General features: G+C 40.7%; 1 protein-coding gene across 1 annotated transcript in view; it reads left to right on the top strand.

Moving 5' to 3' along the window:
• The first annotated feature begins 1,127 nt into the window (after positions 1-1,127).
• rras2 (RAS related 2) overlaps positions 1,128-16,864 on the top strand; it is a 29,622-nt gene continuing 13,885 nt past the window's right edge. Inside the window, exon 1 of the mRNA XM_041032174.1 lies at positions 1,128-1,541. Within this exon, the coding sequence (XP_040888108.1) occupies positions 1,440-1,541 (102 nt within the window). The 5' untranslated portion in view covers positions 1,128-1,439. The remainder of the gene's footprint in view (positions 1,542-16,864) is intronic.

The following is a 16,864-nucleotide window of genomic DNA, read 5'->3' as shown; positions in this document are numbered from 1 at the left end:
CAGTGACTTTGAGGGTGACATGATCGTTGGTGAAAGATGGGCTGGTTTTGAGTATTTCTGAAACTGCTGATCTCCTGGGATTTTCACACTCAACAGTCACTAGAGTTTTGACTCAGAATGGTGCGAAAAAACAAAAAAACATCCAGTGAGGTGGCGGCTCTGTGGACACCATCAACACCTTGTTGGTGAGAAAGGTAAGAGGAGAATGGCCAGACTGATTAGAGCTGACAGAAAGGCTAAGGTAACTCAAATAACCACTTTTCACAACTGTGGTGAGCAGAAAAGCATCTCAGAATACACACCGCATCAGACTTGAGGTGGAGGGGCTGCAACAGAAGAAGACCATGTCAGGTTCCACTCCTGTCAGCCAGTCTGATCCTACAGTGGGCACAGGCTCACCAAAGCAAAAGTCATCTCAAACTGGTTTCACGACCATGACAATGAGTTCAGGGAACTTCAGCGTCCTTTCAAGTCACCAGATCTGAATCCAGCAGAACACCTTTGCGATGTGGTAGAACAGGAAATTTGCACCATAAATGTGCAGCTGACAAATCTACAGATATTGTGTGATGCAATCATTTCAACAAGGACCAGAACCTCAAAGGAACATTTCCAAAATCTTGTTGAATCCACGCTGCGACAAAATGAGGCAATACCCAGTATTAGTATGGTGTTCCTAATAAAGAGCTCGGTGAGTGTGAATCAGGGCAGGGATAAAGTCAGCATTTTTCACTGAGTAGTTTACCAAAGTGCAGCTCTTCACTTTGTAAAGTCATGATTTACAACGTAATAAGAAAACTGACTTACATGTGAAGAAAGACAAATAGGCTGCTCAAACAAAATCCAGTTCATACTGCTGGAGGTTTGCATTATGATCATAGCTGCAGGGGCACATTTATTATCACCACATAACTGGTTGTAATTATAGTAAGTGAGCATTACTTTTGTGAAGACTGTATTTGAAGACAGGAATGTGACTGTAGGGGTGTTTGATATTAGTCTCAGGACAGGGTTGTAGGGTGGGTTAGGGCTCTGGGTTTATGTGTGTGTGTGTGCGTGAGTGAGTACATGTGTGTAGAGGGGGTGTTGAGGCAGTCACATACAGCCTGTAGAAGGGCCCCTAGCGCCAGACTTTAGTACTGGCCTGGCTGATTACTCCTACTATCGGATCCACATATTGAACATCGCAGTGTTGTCGAGGAGGCTGAAACACGGTCAGGCGTATGGACAGGCGCCCGTAGCTCCGGTGTCTCTGTCTATCTATCCGTGCACAAAACGGACTACACCGACGAGTCATTTTTGGCACCTATCCGGGCTCCTTTCTGCGCTCCGGCGTCTCCACTGCAGGGCCTCTTCAGTTTACAGGAAAAAAGTGGGTGTTTGCTGCTCACTGGTGTTTCGGCAGCGGCGGCGGCGGCGAGCGCAGCGAAGTGTCCTCGATGGCTGGCTGGAAGGACGGCTCGGTGCAGGAGAAGTATCGGCTGGTTGTGGTCGGAGGCGGCGGTGTCGGGAAATCAGCCCTGACTATCCAGTTTATTCAGGTCAGTAGCGTTCAGCCTTCCCGCAGCCGACCGCTTTGATTTCCCTGCTTATCCGAAAACACGGCGAGAGAGAGGGGGAGGCCAGATACTGGAACCCCGTAAGCGGATACCGGGGTCTGTTTTCTTCTCCACTACTTTGCCGAGGCCTACAACTATTTACCGAGGGGTTGTGAGAAGATGTTAGGGAGAGGTGGGGAGGATTATTTTGTGGATTCAACGAGGGAAGGACGGCTGTCACTTTAACTCGATCATTTTTCGACAGATCCGCTTCCACTTTGCAGTTTACAGCCGCTAGTCAAACGAAGAGAAAGGAAAGTGGGTCTACTTAGCCCCAGAGTTGTTCTGTTTTATTAACTTGGTATGCAGAGTAAAGGAGTCCATGCTAAGTTGTTACCACTCAGAGACTTAGTCTGTAAAAAGCCTACCAAGCCAGAAAACTTTAAGTCATTAAAGTAGTAAAGAGAGAACAGTGCAGAGAAAAGTTGCTCAAAAATCACATCAGTCCCTGTAAGAATGTCACTGTGGCACTGATACCCTTTGAAAGGGAAAAAAAGAGAAAAGTACATTCAGTCACCAAACTGTTCCAAATCTCATTAGAAATATGTGAACTAGACAGAGAAAATCCGTTAGGGTTGAGTGACTGTAAAATAAGCAGCAGCAGGACAAAATGTCCATTGAAAGATGATTAACTTCTGTGCTCAGATGTAGACTTTCACCAAGGCAAGCTGCTGGTTAACCTAATTCAGAGCACCTCCAGTAAATGAAGACAAGCGCACGTTATAATAGACGTATTCTCAGAAATGAAAGTTTACTCGCATCCCCTCAGAGGTAATTTGTGGGTTTTATGGCAGCCTACTTGAAAACTCATCTGTGTCACATAGAAAAGGCATGTAAACAGTTTACCTCCCTCTATCCCTGGTTGCATTCCAGCACACTGCAGACATAGCCTGCCTTGCTTTGACCTTCCAGGCTTTCATAATAGTCACTTAGGAGAGGAGCTCCTTTCCGAAAAGCCCACACACACACACACACACACACACACACACTATGTACGAAAGAGATGACACACTTTGCCCTTTGCCTTGTGAGTTTCCCCCTCATGTCAGTGTGTTACTGATGCTGGCTCTGGCTTCCAGGAGACCAGACTGCAGGCAGCTGCATGTCTCCACACTGTCAGACAATAGTGGGCTGGCATGTTTCAGAGTGGGGGTGAAAAGCATATGTGTGTGTGTGTGTGTGTGTTGGGGGGAATTGTGTCTAATGAGGGTTCAAAAAGCTCATTAACTGCATACCAGCTAAAAAGGGATCAGATAGCCGTGGCACAGATTTTTGCCATAGCCTACTGACCCTACTGACCTGAAGTAGGGGAGCATTTAGAGTTGAATATGAAACACCCACAGAAAACATTTCACTGGATTCAATGTGCTAATGGTAACAGCATGTGAAATGACAGCATGCTGTTGCCGATAAAACCAGAATTATCTGAAACATTTTTTTTTAGCACTTTAGATTTAGCAACTAAGCTGCAGCTTTCACTAAGGAGTCTCTAGAAGTCTCCTGCCAAAATAACGGACAACCAAAAGCTCATTTTTGAATCACAGAAAGCGCATTATTTCTGCTAGGTGAGCTCGACACAACCTTCCTCGGTTTCTTGAAAGATATTATCAAGCTGTCTGCAAATATAATTTGGGAACTAAACAGTAAAGAGTGTCATCATTTTTTTCTGTATGAATTTGGGATTTTACTTGAACGCCCACTTTGTATGTAATTTTGTATTCAGTGTGACCCACAGTTAATTTCCTCTCACGCTTCTCTCACTGCCGTCTGACGTCTCTGGTGTCGTGATAGTGAAAGAAAATGAGATGTTGACTGCGGGAGGAGAACCTGCATCCTCTTCAGAAATTTCTAGAAGTCGCCTGCCAGGGGAAAAGACCTAACAGCTGGTTGTGAAGTCCAGGCTTTCCCTAGAACTAAGTTGAGTGTTGTGAGTTTTGGTGGGGGGGCTTAGCGCTCTGAGTCAGCCTGGGTGGGTTAATGGTCACGGACCATGTGGAATTTGGCCCTTCGGCAAAGGAAGTCCCTCTACTGCTGCTCTCAGGACCTCCTAGTTTTGTATGGAAAAACATGACCTGCTTCCTGAATCACTAGAACTACGTGTCTGTGTATGTGTGTGTATGCTTGTGTGTTAGTGATTATCTTGACAGTATATTCATTAGATTCTGTGTTATGTGTTTTGCCTAAAATATGAAGTACTTGACATAATTTTCATCAAGAATTATTGCAGTCTTACTTTTATTACAGTTATTACAATTTAGACAAAACCTCCTATAAGTTCTCATCTAAATGAAACAGCAGTGTCTCGAGTGTAAATGGATAGATTTGGGTGGGTGCATTTGCTTTTTAGCATATTTTACTACTACTTTTCCCTCAAACAGTATTTGCTTACATTCAATATTTGCTTACGTTCAAACTCACTACCAGAAAAACTGTCTATTGTTGTGTACTAGGCTGCTGCTGAGACAATTTATCATCATTTTATTACTGTGTCGTCAGGTTGGTAAGTAGCTACTATTATAAATAGGCCAGTAAAAATAGACGACTTGAGGTAGTTTTGCAGTCTGCTTATAGATTTTGTGTGTAGGATTGTGTGCACGTATTAGTGTGTGTGCGTGTGTGTGTGTGTGTGTGTGAGTAATGCGCGTTGTAAGAAGCACATTTCAGTGTTGTGTCATTTGAATATGTTCAACACTGGAGCTAATGCACTATCTGAGTTTTGGTACAGATAACAAGACATTTTTTAAATGCCATCCTTTGATGAATATAACCATGCTCTCCACAAAATTCAGTAAGTAAACGATACTATGAATCATTTGATTCCAACTTTGAATACAGTTTTCTGCATACTTGATTCTGTGGGTACATTTTATTCATTTCTCAAAAGTTCAGAGGTTCGATATCCAGCTCTGATCTTGAGGGTGCTGAGCAGAATCTAAGCCAAAAAAAAAAAAAAAAACTGACTACTGTGCTGAAGCAGGGTATGTCAGAGGACAAAAGATGATATTGCTACTAATAGCTGAGTGGCAGGTCCCCTCGGAGCTGCTGGCCACCCTAATGCCAAAGCAGTTGACTCAAGCTGAAATAGCATTGGGATGACATAACATTGAGTCATCTGACAAAAGTTGCAGAGCACAGTGTGTTGTTTAATGTGACGTCTGTGAGGGAGGAAGCGTCCCAAGTAAGGAAAAACATGACTCACGTTGGCCATGTGAAGACTGCATGTGGGGTGGTGTGTGTGTGTGTGTGTGTGTGTGTGTGTTTCTTTAGGTTTGTTTTTATTTTAGAATTAATGACATATAAAAAACATGCCTCATTTACTCAGAGTAACCAAAGAAGCTGCTGGAATGACACAGCTCTATTAAAGAGATGTTGTGTTGTCCGATTGCTGGCTGAAAAGCACGGTGCTGCTTGCTCACATGCTTGCTAATATTAGTGTGGTGGCAGCACTCGGCAGTGGAGATTCATGCACGAGAGCAAAACATCCTGACTGATCAAGTCCAGACAGATTAGTTGAGGATTTTTGTAGACCTCAGCTGGATTTTACCGCTAAGGCACATACATGTAAGTGACCACACTTTCTCTCTTTATACTCATACTCCCTTTCCGCATATCACACATATTTTCTAACATGGCTTTGATTCTTTAGATATGAGGTCATTTAGGTGGAACGTTGCCATAAGTAGTAATTCAATTGAATAAACAGGGATTATAAGGGCAGCTCTCCTTGGGCATGTCGAGGCAAGGTGTAGTGATGATAGTTGCGTCGGAGCTCAGTGTGGTGGGTGTTGTTTCATCTGCATTTCTCAGAAACAGCCACAGGTGGTTAGACAAAGTGTTTGCAGCAACACTTTGTGCTTCTGTATTTGAAACTTTAGTTTAGAGGCTTAGTTACATGTAACACCACACACGGCATACTCTCAGCCCATCTTTGGATGCGGGCTGTAACTTTCTGTCCGGCTCAGTGATATGTCACATGCCACACCGCTGAGTGCAAACAATTCCATTTATTTTCTGACCGGCAACGGAAGACTGAACCACGTGACAGTGAGCTCTCTCTTAGCGTACGGTTCACAGCTGTGGCAGGTGCGTGTTTATGTATGTGTGTTCCTGTGAGGCCAGGTGATGAGAGCACATTGTTTATTTAGCTCTGTCAGAGGATCACCTGTTGCTTTCTCACAGAGCATAACCGCAATGAGAGCAAATAAGTGATTCATTGGTTTTCACAACAGGACTTATAACCATAAAGTATGAGAATATATACATGGAAATATGTAAACAACCACTAATGATATTTTAAGATACAGGAGAAAACCTTTCAGCGTTGTGTCACCGAGAAAAAAAAAGTGGACCTCATGAATTTATGTGCTGTGATTATCACACAAAATTGCAATAGCAAACGATTCCTGTAGACCTACTGTTTTTGTGAATGGTTTCATAGTTGCTTTGCTTGTGAATCATCCATCCAGTTGACAATATCTTCATGCACAAACACTGAAGAACACTACTTGTGTCCTACATGCGTCTATAAACAGTACAGAGTGTGTATGTCACAGCTGAAAAGCAACATACTCTTATTCATCAGATAATCAGTGGCTGTCATACTGATTTCTTTTCAAGATTCTGTTTGCTATAAGGTGCCAGTGCTCCACTCAGATTATTATGTTTCATGTAAGTGTGCTCCAATAATAACTGAACAATGATATTTATAACAACAGCTTACGTGCATTGAGCACAGTCCTACAGAGTCAGTGTTACTGTGGCTTATTGTCTCTTTCCCACCACCATCTAACCCCGCATTTGACTCTTGTGCTGCTACACTGGTCACAGTCCTTATACACAAATATCACTTTCCCACACAAACCCTGTGTGAGATATTAATGCCAAGTTCCACCTGCGCTGGGACTGTACTTTTATAGGATGTCTTTCTTCTGTCTCCTTATTAATAATAAATGTTCCAGCTTATACTGTGTATAGATTGAGAAGAGCAGAATTCGAGATGTGTAATAGAACTGGAACTCATTGCCAACTTGTTCAGAGGAGTTGTAGAAATTGTTTGATGATTTCTAAAGTAACTTAATATTTGCACAATTGCTATTAAAGAGACATTTGTTCTTCTTCTCATTCCAAAACACTGGGTCACGAGACGGGTCGGATAACATGGACTGACCCGTTAAAATCGACCGCAAATGCAGGTCCATCCAGCGTCCCTGTGTTGTCTTGAAAGGGCTGTAACTCTGCTCTAATAAGAAAACATTTCAAGAGAATATTTCAGAGCATTTGGGCATTTTGTATTCTCTGCTGTAGCCCTTCTTCTTTTGAGTGCACCTTCCTCTTTTTCATGTCACCATGTAAGTGTACATACTACTCAGACTTTAGTGGGTATCAAACTCTTAGCAGATATGGCCAATCATAACTATATTTAGAAATATGGTTTTGTGTGATCTCAAGGTATGAATTCATTAGGCCTTGTGGTTTATGTCTGTGTAACACTGATGCAATATGGTTTGTGGTGTTCAGGTCATACATAACTTGAACTCTATGGTCAGGTGTGTGAAAACTGGCTTATTATGGCACCAGAGCTCATGCTTGCTACCTAGAAGATGAACCATAACACTGTTAGTTTTTTTTTTCACTTGTGTCACCCTCAGGCAAAAAAGGCTAACTTCTCCCATAAGTTATCTTATAATGTAATGGGCAGCCTTGTGTGAAATTTGCTGAGCACATTCATGCCTCCAAGGAAATAAACCCCTTTAATTATAATGACCCTATGGCCTCTTCTCTAGTACCTCAAGTTAGATGCTAATTAGATAAAGTTAAATGTCTAATCAGTATATTGTTTGTGCCACCCAACAATTTTGTAGTGTGGGACATGATGAACACTGCAGCGGTGAGGTCCACTAGTGAGGCTTGTGTCTTATGTTTTTTAGTCCTGTTTAAATACATGGATAAATCACAGCTCCTTTGCTGAGGTAATTTACTTGAATCTGGAAAAGTCCCATGCAGCACACCATAGGAATGTTCATAGAAAAGGGAGTTTGCGATCTGTAAAGACACTCCCACCCATCTGGGGAAGCTCAAGAGACTAGCAGGTCATCCCTTTTGCTCCAAGCTAATGAGAAACTAATGACTATCCTGGGAAGAAAGACCACTCTGAATCAGCAATAGCTAAACGTACCATAAAGACATTAGTACAACATGAGGCACAACTGGATTATTGTATATTTTTGTGGTTGATTCTAGTTTGATTATATGTATTGTGCCTTTACTTTATATATATATGAGCATACTTTTAATATGCTCACCTATATTATTAAAGTCTAATAATATAGGCAATAGGAATAATAGCAACTAATAGGAGTAGATTTACTGTGACAGAAATGGTTTTACGCACATATTTTTTTCCTACCTTTTGTATGTGTACTTCCTCATTCTGCATACTTCTTCTGTGTTTTGGTTATCATATGTGTTCACTAGGGATGCAAATTATCGATTAATTCATTAATCGTTAGTTGATTGACCTTATCGATCGATTAACGATTAACTGATAAGCGGCTTTTTTCCTGAGAATGTAAATTTCTCATGGTATCAATAGTGTCTTTAACATAGAAAGCAAAATATACTGAATAAAAATGCATGTTATATTGCTCAACTGATGTTTTATTGTACCAGTTGGGATACGGTACAGACAATGGCATTTATGTAGTTTAACAAAATAAAATTATGCACAGAAAATTAAAATACATAAAAAACAGTTGTGCACTGGCTCAAGCTGTTGCACGTGAAACATTAAGCAACATAAAATAAATTTTAAATAGAAATCTAAACAATATGGGTAGGCTTAGCCTACACAATATTAAGCCTATATATAATAATCTGGTAAACTACTTATATGAAAAACTTGAAACATTAGCAGCAGGATTTATAATCCCCATTGGTCTGAGAAAGGTAACAGTAAGATTACTAGCCCTGGAAACTTCAAATTAGAACTGAACACAACTTAAATCATCCCTGAGGAAGGTGACAGTAAAATTAGAGGGCGTCCCTTAGAACAGTCAAATGAAGATATAGACTACCTCTCCTGAAACAAAAACATTCCTGTCTCAATGTGTTTTGAATAGGCTCCTGACCTAGACCCCTGTATTTTTGTTCAAGAAAATAAGCATATTAACATGGTCAGGAGTAAGTCGTGTGCGCAGCCTGTTTACAGTGAGACCAGCTGCTGAGAATACGCGTTCAGATGGGACCGACGTGCCCGGTATGCACGCAAATCCTCTGAGTAATGCCCTCCGCTTTCCTGTGGTCACATACCCGCCTTGCCACCACATCAGCGATTGTAGGTTGTGATGGCGATGGACTTCCTCCCTGCAACACGGCTGCATGCAAGTTATGAAGGTGGTATCTTAGCGAACTCGTAGAGCTGTTGAACTTAAACGTAGTACTGCAGAGTTTACATTGGGCGTCTTTATCATCATTAATTAATTTGAAATGCTCCCACACTCCACTCCGTTTTGACCGCCTCATGTTTGTGTCGGGTCTCGCCACCCGCGAGAATCTCGTGTAAAGTTCAAGTACGTCCTGTGGAAAACGGCCTTGGATTACAATGTTAAATTACCGACAATTAATTTAATTAATCGATTAAATTCTTATCGACAATTAATCGATAGTCGATTAACCGTTTACATCCCTAGTGTTCACCATAAATGAGTTTGGCATTTCCAAAATAATTCTTGTCTCTCCATCACATGTATCATAGTGTTTTTTTTTATTCTTGGAAGAGTTATGCTACATTGCTGTTTACACAGTCATTTCCTTCTTCAGTGAAAGAAGAGCTTTATCTCCAACGCTGGGCTGTACCATGTTTATTATCTGGCTGGGGTGAAAGTATGATGCCTTCCTCAAGTCAAGAAAAATGCCCCTGATTATTAGAATTTATCCATCTGCTTCATCTATTCACACCCTTACTCATATGTAGCCTTGAATGTAACAATAAGCCAGGCTCTGTGTGAGAACCTCCAGTGAACTGTTATCACTTGGAAAGCTTATATCAAAAGAACATGTATCTTTTACAGCGATGAAATAGAAAAGTAATTGTGAGCTGTGTGGTGTCAGCGATCAGATGCTCTCTAAAACAGTTTGCAGATGTGTTTTCTGAAGCCGCTTCTCTGCTGTGTAAAGTTTTTAGCTGGAGGCGTAGGTGTGATCCAGAATGTTGCCCACCAGACATTACAGATCTGAGATCAGATGATAATTTCAGCCGCTCCTTTCTCTCTGCTCTGTCTCACTGCAGCAGCTACAAAGAAAGAGTACTGTAGCATGTAAGCACGTCAGTTAGTAAGGAACTTAAAAAAAAGAGTTTTGTCTTTTTATAATCGTAAAATTAAACATATTTAAAATCATACAATTATTTGAATATGTGACGTAAATTCTAAAAAAAAAAAATAAAAAAATTATCTGCAGTGCAGGATAAATCAGAACTGTAGGTAGAACCTACAGACAAACTACTAGTTATGAGTTGTTTATATGTCAGACATTAACAGAATAATCAGCAGTATGTGTCTATATTTTGAAAGTATCGAAAAACTGTCAGGTGTCTTATTTGTTGATCTAATAGCTTCAGAATTAAATTAAAATTTCATCAATTTTAGACTGAGAACTTTCTTTTACTAATAACTGAAAAAAATGTCTTAATATTTCTTAGAGAAGTGTATTGGGAAATGTTTGTTCTGGGATCTGTACCAAAACTCTAATATTGTTATGTTTTTAATGATCTATAGTTTGAGGACCTATGACCTATGCTGTTAGAGCCTCCTTTGAACTGGTTATCAAACCAGAACATGGTGGTGATAAATATGCATCAGTAGGATGGAGACATTTACAAACATTCATTCATAATTTTATTTGCCTGTAGCCGACACAGTAGCTAACATCAATAGCAAAAATCAAAGGAATCTCCAGGAATTCTCAAGGTTAACATTGGGGGCCTGTTGTAGGCATGTTGGCTGCCATGTAAAACGCAACCCCCCCTGTGGACTTGATTTTAATTGATCTTAACCAGAAAATACTATCAAAGAAGAAAAATGAGGCAGTATTATGTTTTTATGTTTTACTCCAGTGTTTATTGTTCAGTTGTTTGATAGGAGCTTTCTGCTTTGTCACCTAAGTCTGTCTCAAATTTCACCTCAGAGCTACGTTTCCTCTATGTACATTCATGTTGTTTACATAGAAAACACTGGGGGATCTGTGTAAAGAGGTCCTGCAGGTAGTCCTGTGGATGCATGCCATATGACCAGCAAGTCACCACCAGCAAGGACAGCAGTCCGACGATCTGTGTTACTGCGTGTTGAGCATTTCTCTGCTTAATTGTTCATATACAGTAACAACTGCTGCTGATGTGCCAGCGAGCAATGTATTTAATCCCCATGTTGTCCCGCTGAACCGTACAGTGTTCAGTTGTTTACGGCTGTTAATATAGAGGATTTCAGGTGGCCATTCATTGATGACATAAAGCTTGTATGTAATGATTCTTTCCTGTGTGATTATAACTCTATCTTTATTTTATTTATTTTCAGATCGTATTTTATTGGTGTTAGTTAATTGGAGTTGGGTTTGTTTAAATATGTTTTTTTAGGAGGCATCATGTTGTTGGTAGGATTTTATTTTCTTCATTGTCTCCAATCATTTTTTAACTCTTTGAATTTATCTTAAATAGCTGATCTTTATGATTTATTTTAATATATAAAATATATATTTTAAAAATCTACAAAAAGTCAATACTCGTGTGCATCTTGTCTCCTGTGTAAATACAAAAAAAAAAAAAAAGTTTCAGTTGCTGTTTTCTGGAAACCACCTCACCTTTGCACCTAATCTCAACAGATTTTCACATGCTTCTTTTCAATTTTATAAACAATGTTACATAACTGTGTAAAGCCACTGAGAGCTAAATATCACTTGCAAAAAAAAAAAAAAATCAGTTTATGTGTACTTGTGAACTTGGAGAACCTGCGATATCCCCACTTGTTTTCCGGTCACTGCCCTTCATATAGTCAGACAGACAGAGAGGGCAGTGGGTTCCTCTGCGTTGTTTTTGGCTATTGTTCTGTGCACACACATCTGTCTGTTTCAGAATAACTGGCCACAGTATCAGGTCTCACATCTCAGAGTCATATAACAACAACTCTATGGGAAACTGACATGCTGCTTATTCTAGCAACCAATTCACACCACCTTCTAATTCCATTCCAAATTTATGTACACCTTTTAATTTGACAAGCCTATATTTACCACTGATTCTAGAGCAGATTTTATATATAGTGTAAAGTGTTGATTATGTCTTTCTGAACATTGTTTATGATATAATTTAAAATAGTACTGCTCTTTGTTGTGTAGCACATTTGAAGGAGACATTTTTCATGCAACGTAGCCGATACAACACAATTATTGGTTATTTTTATATGTCTGTGCTTGTCGCTGATTCCGAGCCCTGAGCTGCCTGCCAGGCAGCTGGTGGACATTTGGCACGTCTCATGCAGACAGTGCCCAGAGGCCTGTGGGACACCTGCTGTCCATCAGGGGGAGGTGAGGCATGGAATGAGACAACCCCTCAACAGGTGACAGTACAGCACAACTCACTGTCCAAATGTGCAGATGACAATGGCCAAGTGTGACTTGTGTCCTCGTCAAAATGAGCTTTAGAGTCTCTGTCCCACTGATATGATAACAGATCATAATCAGAAAAGCTGCTCAGTACGCATCAGATACATGTGTAGGTACACTTAGGAATATTTGGGTTTGGTTGAGTCAGTGACACAGCTATTGTGTGACTGTTGTACTGATCTAACACGTACAGCAACTGTATGTGACTCTGTGTCCTCAGCGCCAGTTGGTGTCGGCAGACCCGAGGTAGAATTTTAAATTGGCACACACCAGTGCACACCATGTCAACAGCTGCCTAAAAAGTGTGTTTGGTATGTCTAACCAAAACATTGTCCTCTCATTGCCAGGCCTCTCCTAGATGTTTGTTAAAGCATGCAGAGCCCAGACACTCCCCCACACAAAAGACATTTACCTCGCTGACAAGCTGGCTAGTTGTTTTTGGTTTGAAAAGTCTCACTTTTCTCTAATGAGGTGTTAGCTCATCGCATGCCCCCAGAACCACTTCAATGCACCATGGAGTCTTTGCCCAGTCACACCAGGAAGTGGCACAGTGAGATTCATGCTTGTTTTGTTTTTGCTAAACATTTGTTTCCAGTAACCCGGTGATGTAGTGACTATATTTGCAAGGGCTAATTGGTAAGCTACTGTAGCTAGTACGCTGGGAACATGCAAGCACCACCATCTTTCTTTTTTTCTCTGTACCGTGATATTTACTCCCCCTGACATTCAGCTTTATGGATCGTAAGCCATTCATTGTTATTGAAGGGAGAGAAAAAAACCTCTCAGAGTTAATAAGCTTGTTAACTGTCAGTTAGCAACTTGCAACAGCGCAAATTTGCGGGTCAGGTTTCTCCATGTGATCCCTTTGGAATAAATTGATTTTGCCATTTAAATGGTGATGTGACCGGGCCTTAGCACGTCGGCCTGTTGGGTCGAGATCTGGTGACTTCAGAGGCATATGATTCACATGAATCACATTCGCATATGATTTTTCCCTCCTGTCATTTATTAGGGTTTTTCCTTGTAATTTTTCACCCATCTGTATTTGCCTTCTGAAAAGAAATTGTATCTGAGGCATAGACAGTGGTTGATTGTGATCATTTTCTCTACTGATGTAAAAGGGCTTGATGTCGACAGGGCTGGAGGGGAGGACCATCAGAGAGAGAAGATGTTTCCATTAGGTCTAATTTATGAGGAGTCACCTGCTAAAGTAATAGCATTTCTGCTGCCTGTGTTGTAGGACTGCTAGCCTAAAAGCACATAACAGTAATGCTGCTGTGTATCTGACATGATGCTAGTGAGTGGCCCCATTTCCTTTGACATATCACCCCCATGCTAAGAATTATAGTCTGCAGCAGAGTACACTGGTGCAGAAACACACACTCAGCAGTTGTGCCAGAAGGAGAGGAGACTGTGAAGAAGGTGAATAAAGTCCTTGCAGGTGCTATACAGTTAAATCTTTTTTGAGGTGAGAAAAAAATAATCATTTTAAAGTTGGTAGCAGGAGAAATGTATTTGTTGTGGAATAATATGTCAGTTATTGGCATTTTTACAGTTTTCTCTTTAGTTATAAATGATTAATCGTCTCTTATCTTAATTTGTAAACCAACCCTCTGGATCCTGTGACTGTTCTTTATTTTCCAACGCTGATCAGGATCCCATTGTTCGGTCAGTCATACTGTTTTCCCGAAAACCACTGACTATAGACTAGGAGCCACACTCCGCTGAGTGACTTTGTACGGGTTTCTGAAAGTCACAGTAGTTTCTCTGTCCACACAGCCACTGCAGCAGCTGGTGTCCTCTCACTGAGCCGTCACAATAATGCTTTGTTGATGTGAGCATGTGCAGTACGATTTCTGCACAAAGACACGCAGAGGAAGAAGAACTGAATAAAGCCTCTAATTAAACAAAAACATATGCAAAGACTACGCTGTCTGAGATGATGGGTCACAACGAGGCTCGGTTCTCAATGTATCACAATATTCTTAATGTTTTTCATGTTAGCATAACCATGAGCTTTCTGGGTCAACGCTAGAAGCTGTAGGTGTTGCTATTTGTCTTTTACTGTATCTGGATTATATTTAAAGCTCTTCTCCCTGTCTACGTGAACTTCATGGCTACATTACCCATCATCAGTGCTCTTCTTCATTTATCCTCTGCATTTATTTCACTTAAATTGTGCCGATTTTGATACAGCGTCACATGGGCCCTAGGTTTTGCCACCTTCACAAAAGCAGGCATTGATGAAGACCCACCAGAGCAAAATGCAGTCAGGGGGAATCACCATGTCTTTTTAGAGAGTAACTCTTATCAAAATAAATCTTTATTTCCTGTCTCTCCCAGCAAAACAAGGACGGGCCGTAGAGAAAACAGCATTGATAACCCATCAATGGCTGGGCTTAGAGCAGGCTTAATGCAGGGAAGGGGAACATTAGTGATGTCACATGATCAGCTAGAACAATAAGGGCGGTTCACACAGTTCTCCGTCTTTGTGTTGTTCTGTTTAATCAGTTTGTGGGCTTCTAAAGTATTTACACAGGTCTCCACTTTATAATTCAACAAAATGTACTTATGAAATGGAGATAAAGATATAGTTTGTAGTGTGACCACTACAGAGCAAACAGGCGGCTTTGAGCCCAGTGATCTGGTGGAAAAAAAGACACTTTAAATGGCACCTCTTTGATTCTGCGCCTTTGAGCGGGTTCAAAAGTGTTCCGAGTCCAGCACACATTGATATTTAGCAGTGCGATTGAAGTCTTAATGCCAGAGAGGTTAGAGGAGAGCAGGGGGTTGACTGCGCCAGGAGTTGGCCTGCTTGGTGGGACATTTATCCTCTCCTTTATTCTCTGCATGAGCGCTATCACCATCTCTACAGCCTTGAGTGCTAGCTGGGACATTCAGCACATACTGTATGTGACTTGGTTTTCCTGTGAAACACCCCCATACTTCTGATACATCGAGATACCATTTAATTATCCTTGATTAATGGGAACTTGAATATAAATATATGAAAATATAAATAATTGGACCATTACTACTATCTGTTACAATAAAAGCATTGCTAAAGCGGAGTCCTGAGGGGCAAGCAACACAAGGTTGCAAACAAACAACCAGTTTAGCCCAAATTCTGAAGATTTAATATTTGGAAGTGAAAATAAATGGTTAATAAATCAGATAGGTTTGTTAAAATCTTCCAGTTCCTTTGAAACATTTCATAAAATTAATCAGCAATGTTTTGATCTTTTAGTCATTTTCACTTTTCAAGCAATAATAATATAATGACTGAGATCACATGTTGCAGCCCCAGCATTTACAGTGGATATATCAGGCAGTAGCTTTACTTTCAGCTTTGTTTTCACATTTGAAGGAATGTCAGAACAGGTTATTTGCTCACAGTCTACTTGATGATCTGACCGTTTGAGTCCTTCTGGACTCCGACATTGTATTGAGTGAAATGGCTGTGACCTTATATCTCAGCAATGAAGTGACAGGGTAAAAATATTGCCATAACCAAATAAGATGATGGCCAACAATCCAAAGATGGACATACTTTTCAAAGGCAACAAAACCCAGGTGCACTCAGTGAATTTCAAAATGATATACAGTCAGAGGTTAGCATGACGAAGATAGGTTAATTGATTGGTGACATGCAAGATGTGCTAAAGAAGTAAATGAGCTGCAATTTCAAATGCAGTGGTATGCAGTCTAACAGAGTTTACCTTTACGGTCCACATAGAACTGCATGTAGCCCAAAATATATACACTTTGAATATGTATAAATATTTGCAAATATTAAATTTTGAACATTACTGAGAGAACTAATAATAAATGGTGAATTATCCTTTAACTTGAAGAGTTTCATTGGTCTGCCGGCATTTAAGGATAGGGCAATGATTAAAGTGACAGGCTATTGATCTGTTGGGCATTAGGAGGATGAGAGCTTGTAGGAGTGATGTGCATGGGTTCATTTAATTCGGCAACAGGCCAGGGTTCAGTACTACGCCCAGACTGCATTCTCTTAACTGTAAACATTCAATAAAAGTGTTGTTACTGTGGGTGTTGAGCATGCAATATGATCATTCAACTTTGCAGCAGTGGTTTAAGACTTTTGAAAATTACAATCAAAACTTTCTGGGTTTTTTTTTTTTTTTTTTTATGCAACTCTTTGAGGCAGTGTGTACTATCTTAAAGCGTTCCCAGCTTTAGCAGAATGCTCCCCAGTGGCCCTTTAAGGCAGTGGACACATTGTGTGCTCTTTTTCTCTCCATGTGTATTAGGTATTGAATAAGTGACCTTTCTGGTTTGTATGAGCTCATGGGAAAAGTGGGTGTTTCCACAGGAAGTTAATGCCTTTCCCTCCCCCTCTTTTTCTCTTGCTCTCCCTCTCCATGTAGGCTACAGTCTCCCTCCCCCTCAAACCTTTCATTCTGTCTTATTTTTTTTCCACTATTTCTCACTTCAAGCACTCTTAAGTACCCAACAAAACAGTGCTCCTCACACAAATTCCTGTGTCACTTGTGTGAAATCCTGTGAAGCACGAGGAGAAAGGCGATGATGGAGGTGGGGGGGGCAGACAGTGTAAAGATGTAGAGGAACTGGTCTTCACTTCCATC

The sequence above is a fragment of the Toxotes jaculatrix genome, chromosome 1, assembly GCF_017976425.1.
Source record: "Toxotes jaculatrix isolate fToxJac2 chromosome 1, fToxJac2.pri, whole genome shotgun sequence".
Lineage (NCBI taxonomy): Eukaryota > Metazoa > Chordata > Actinopteri > Toxotidae > Toxotes > Toxotes jaculatrix.
Note: the sequence above shows the minus strand (reverse complement) of the source record. Positions and strands in the feature narration are given on the sequence as shown.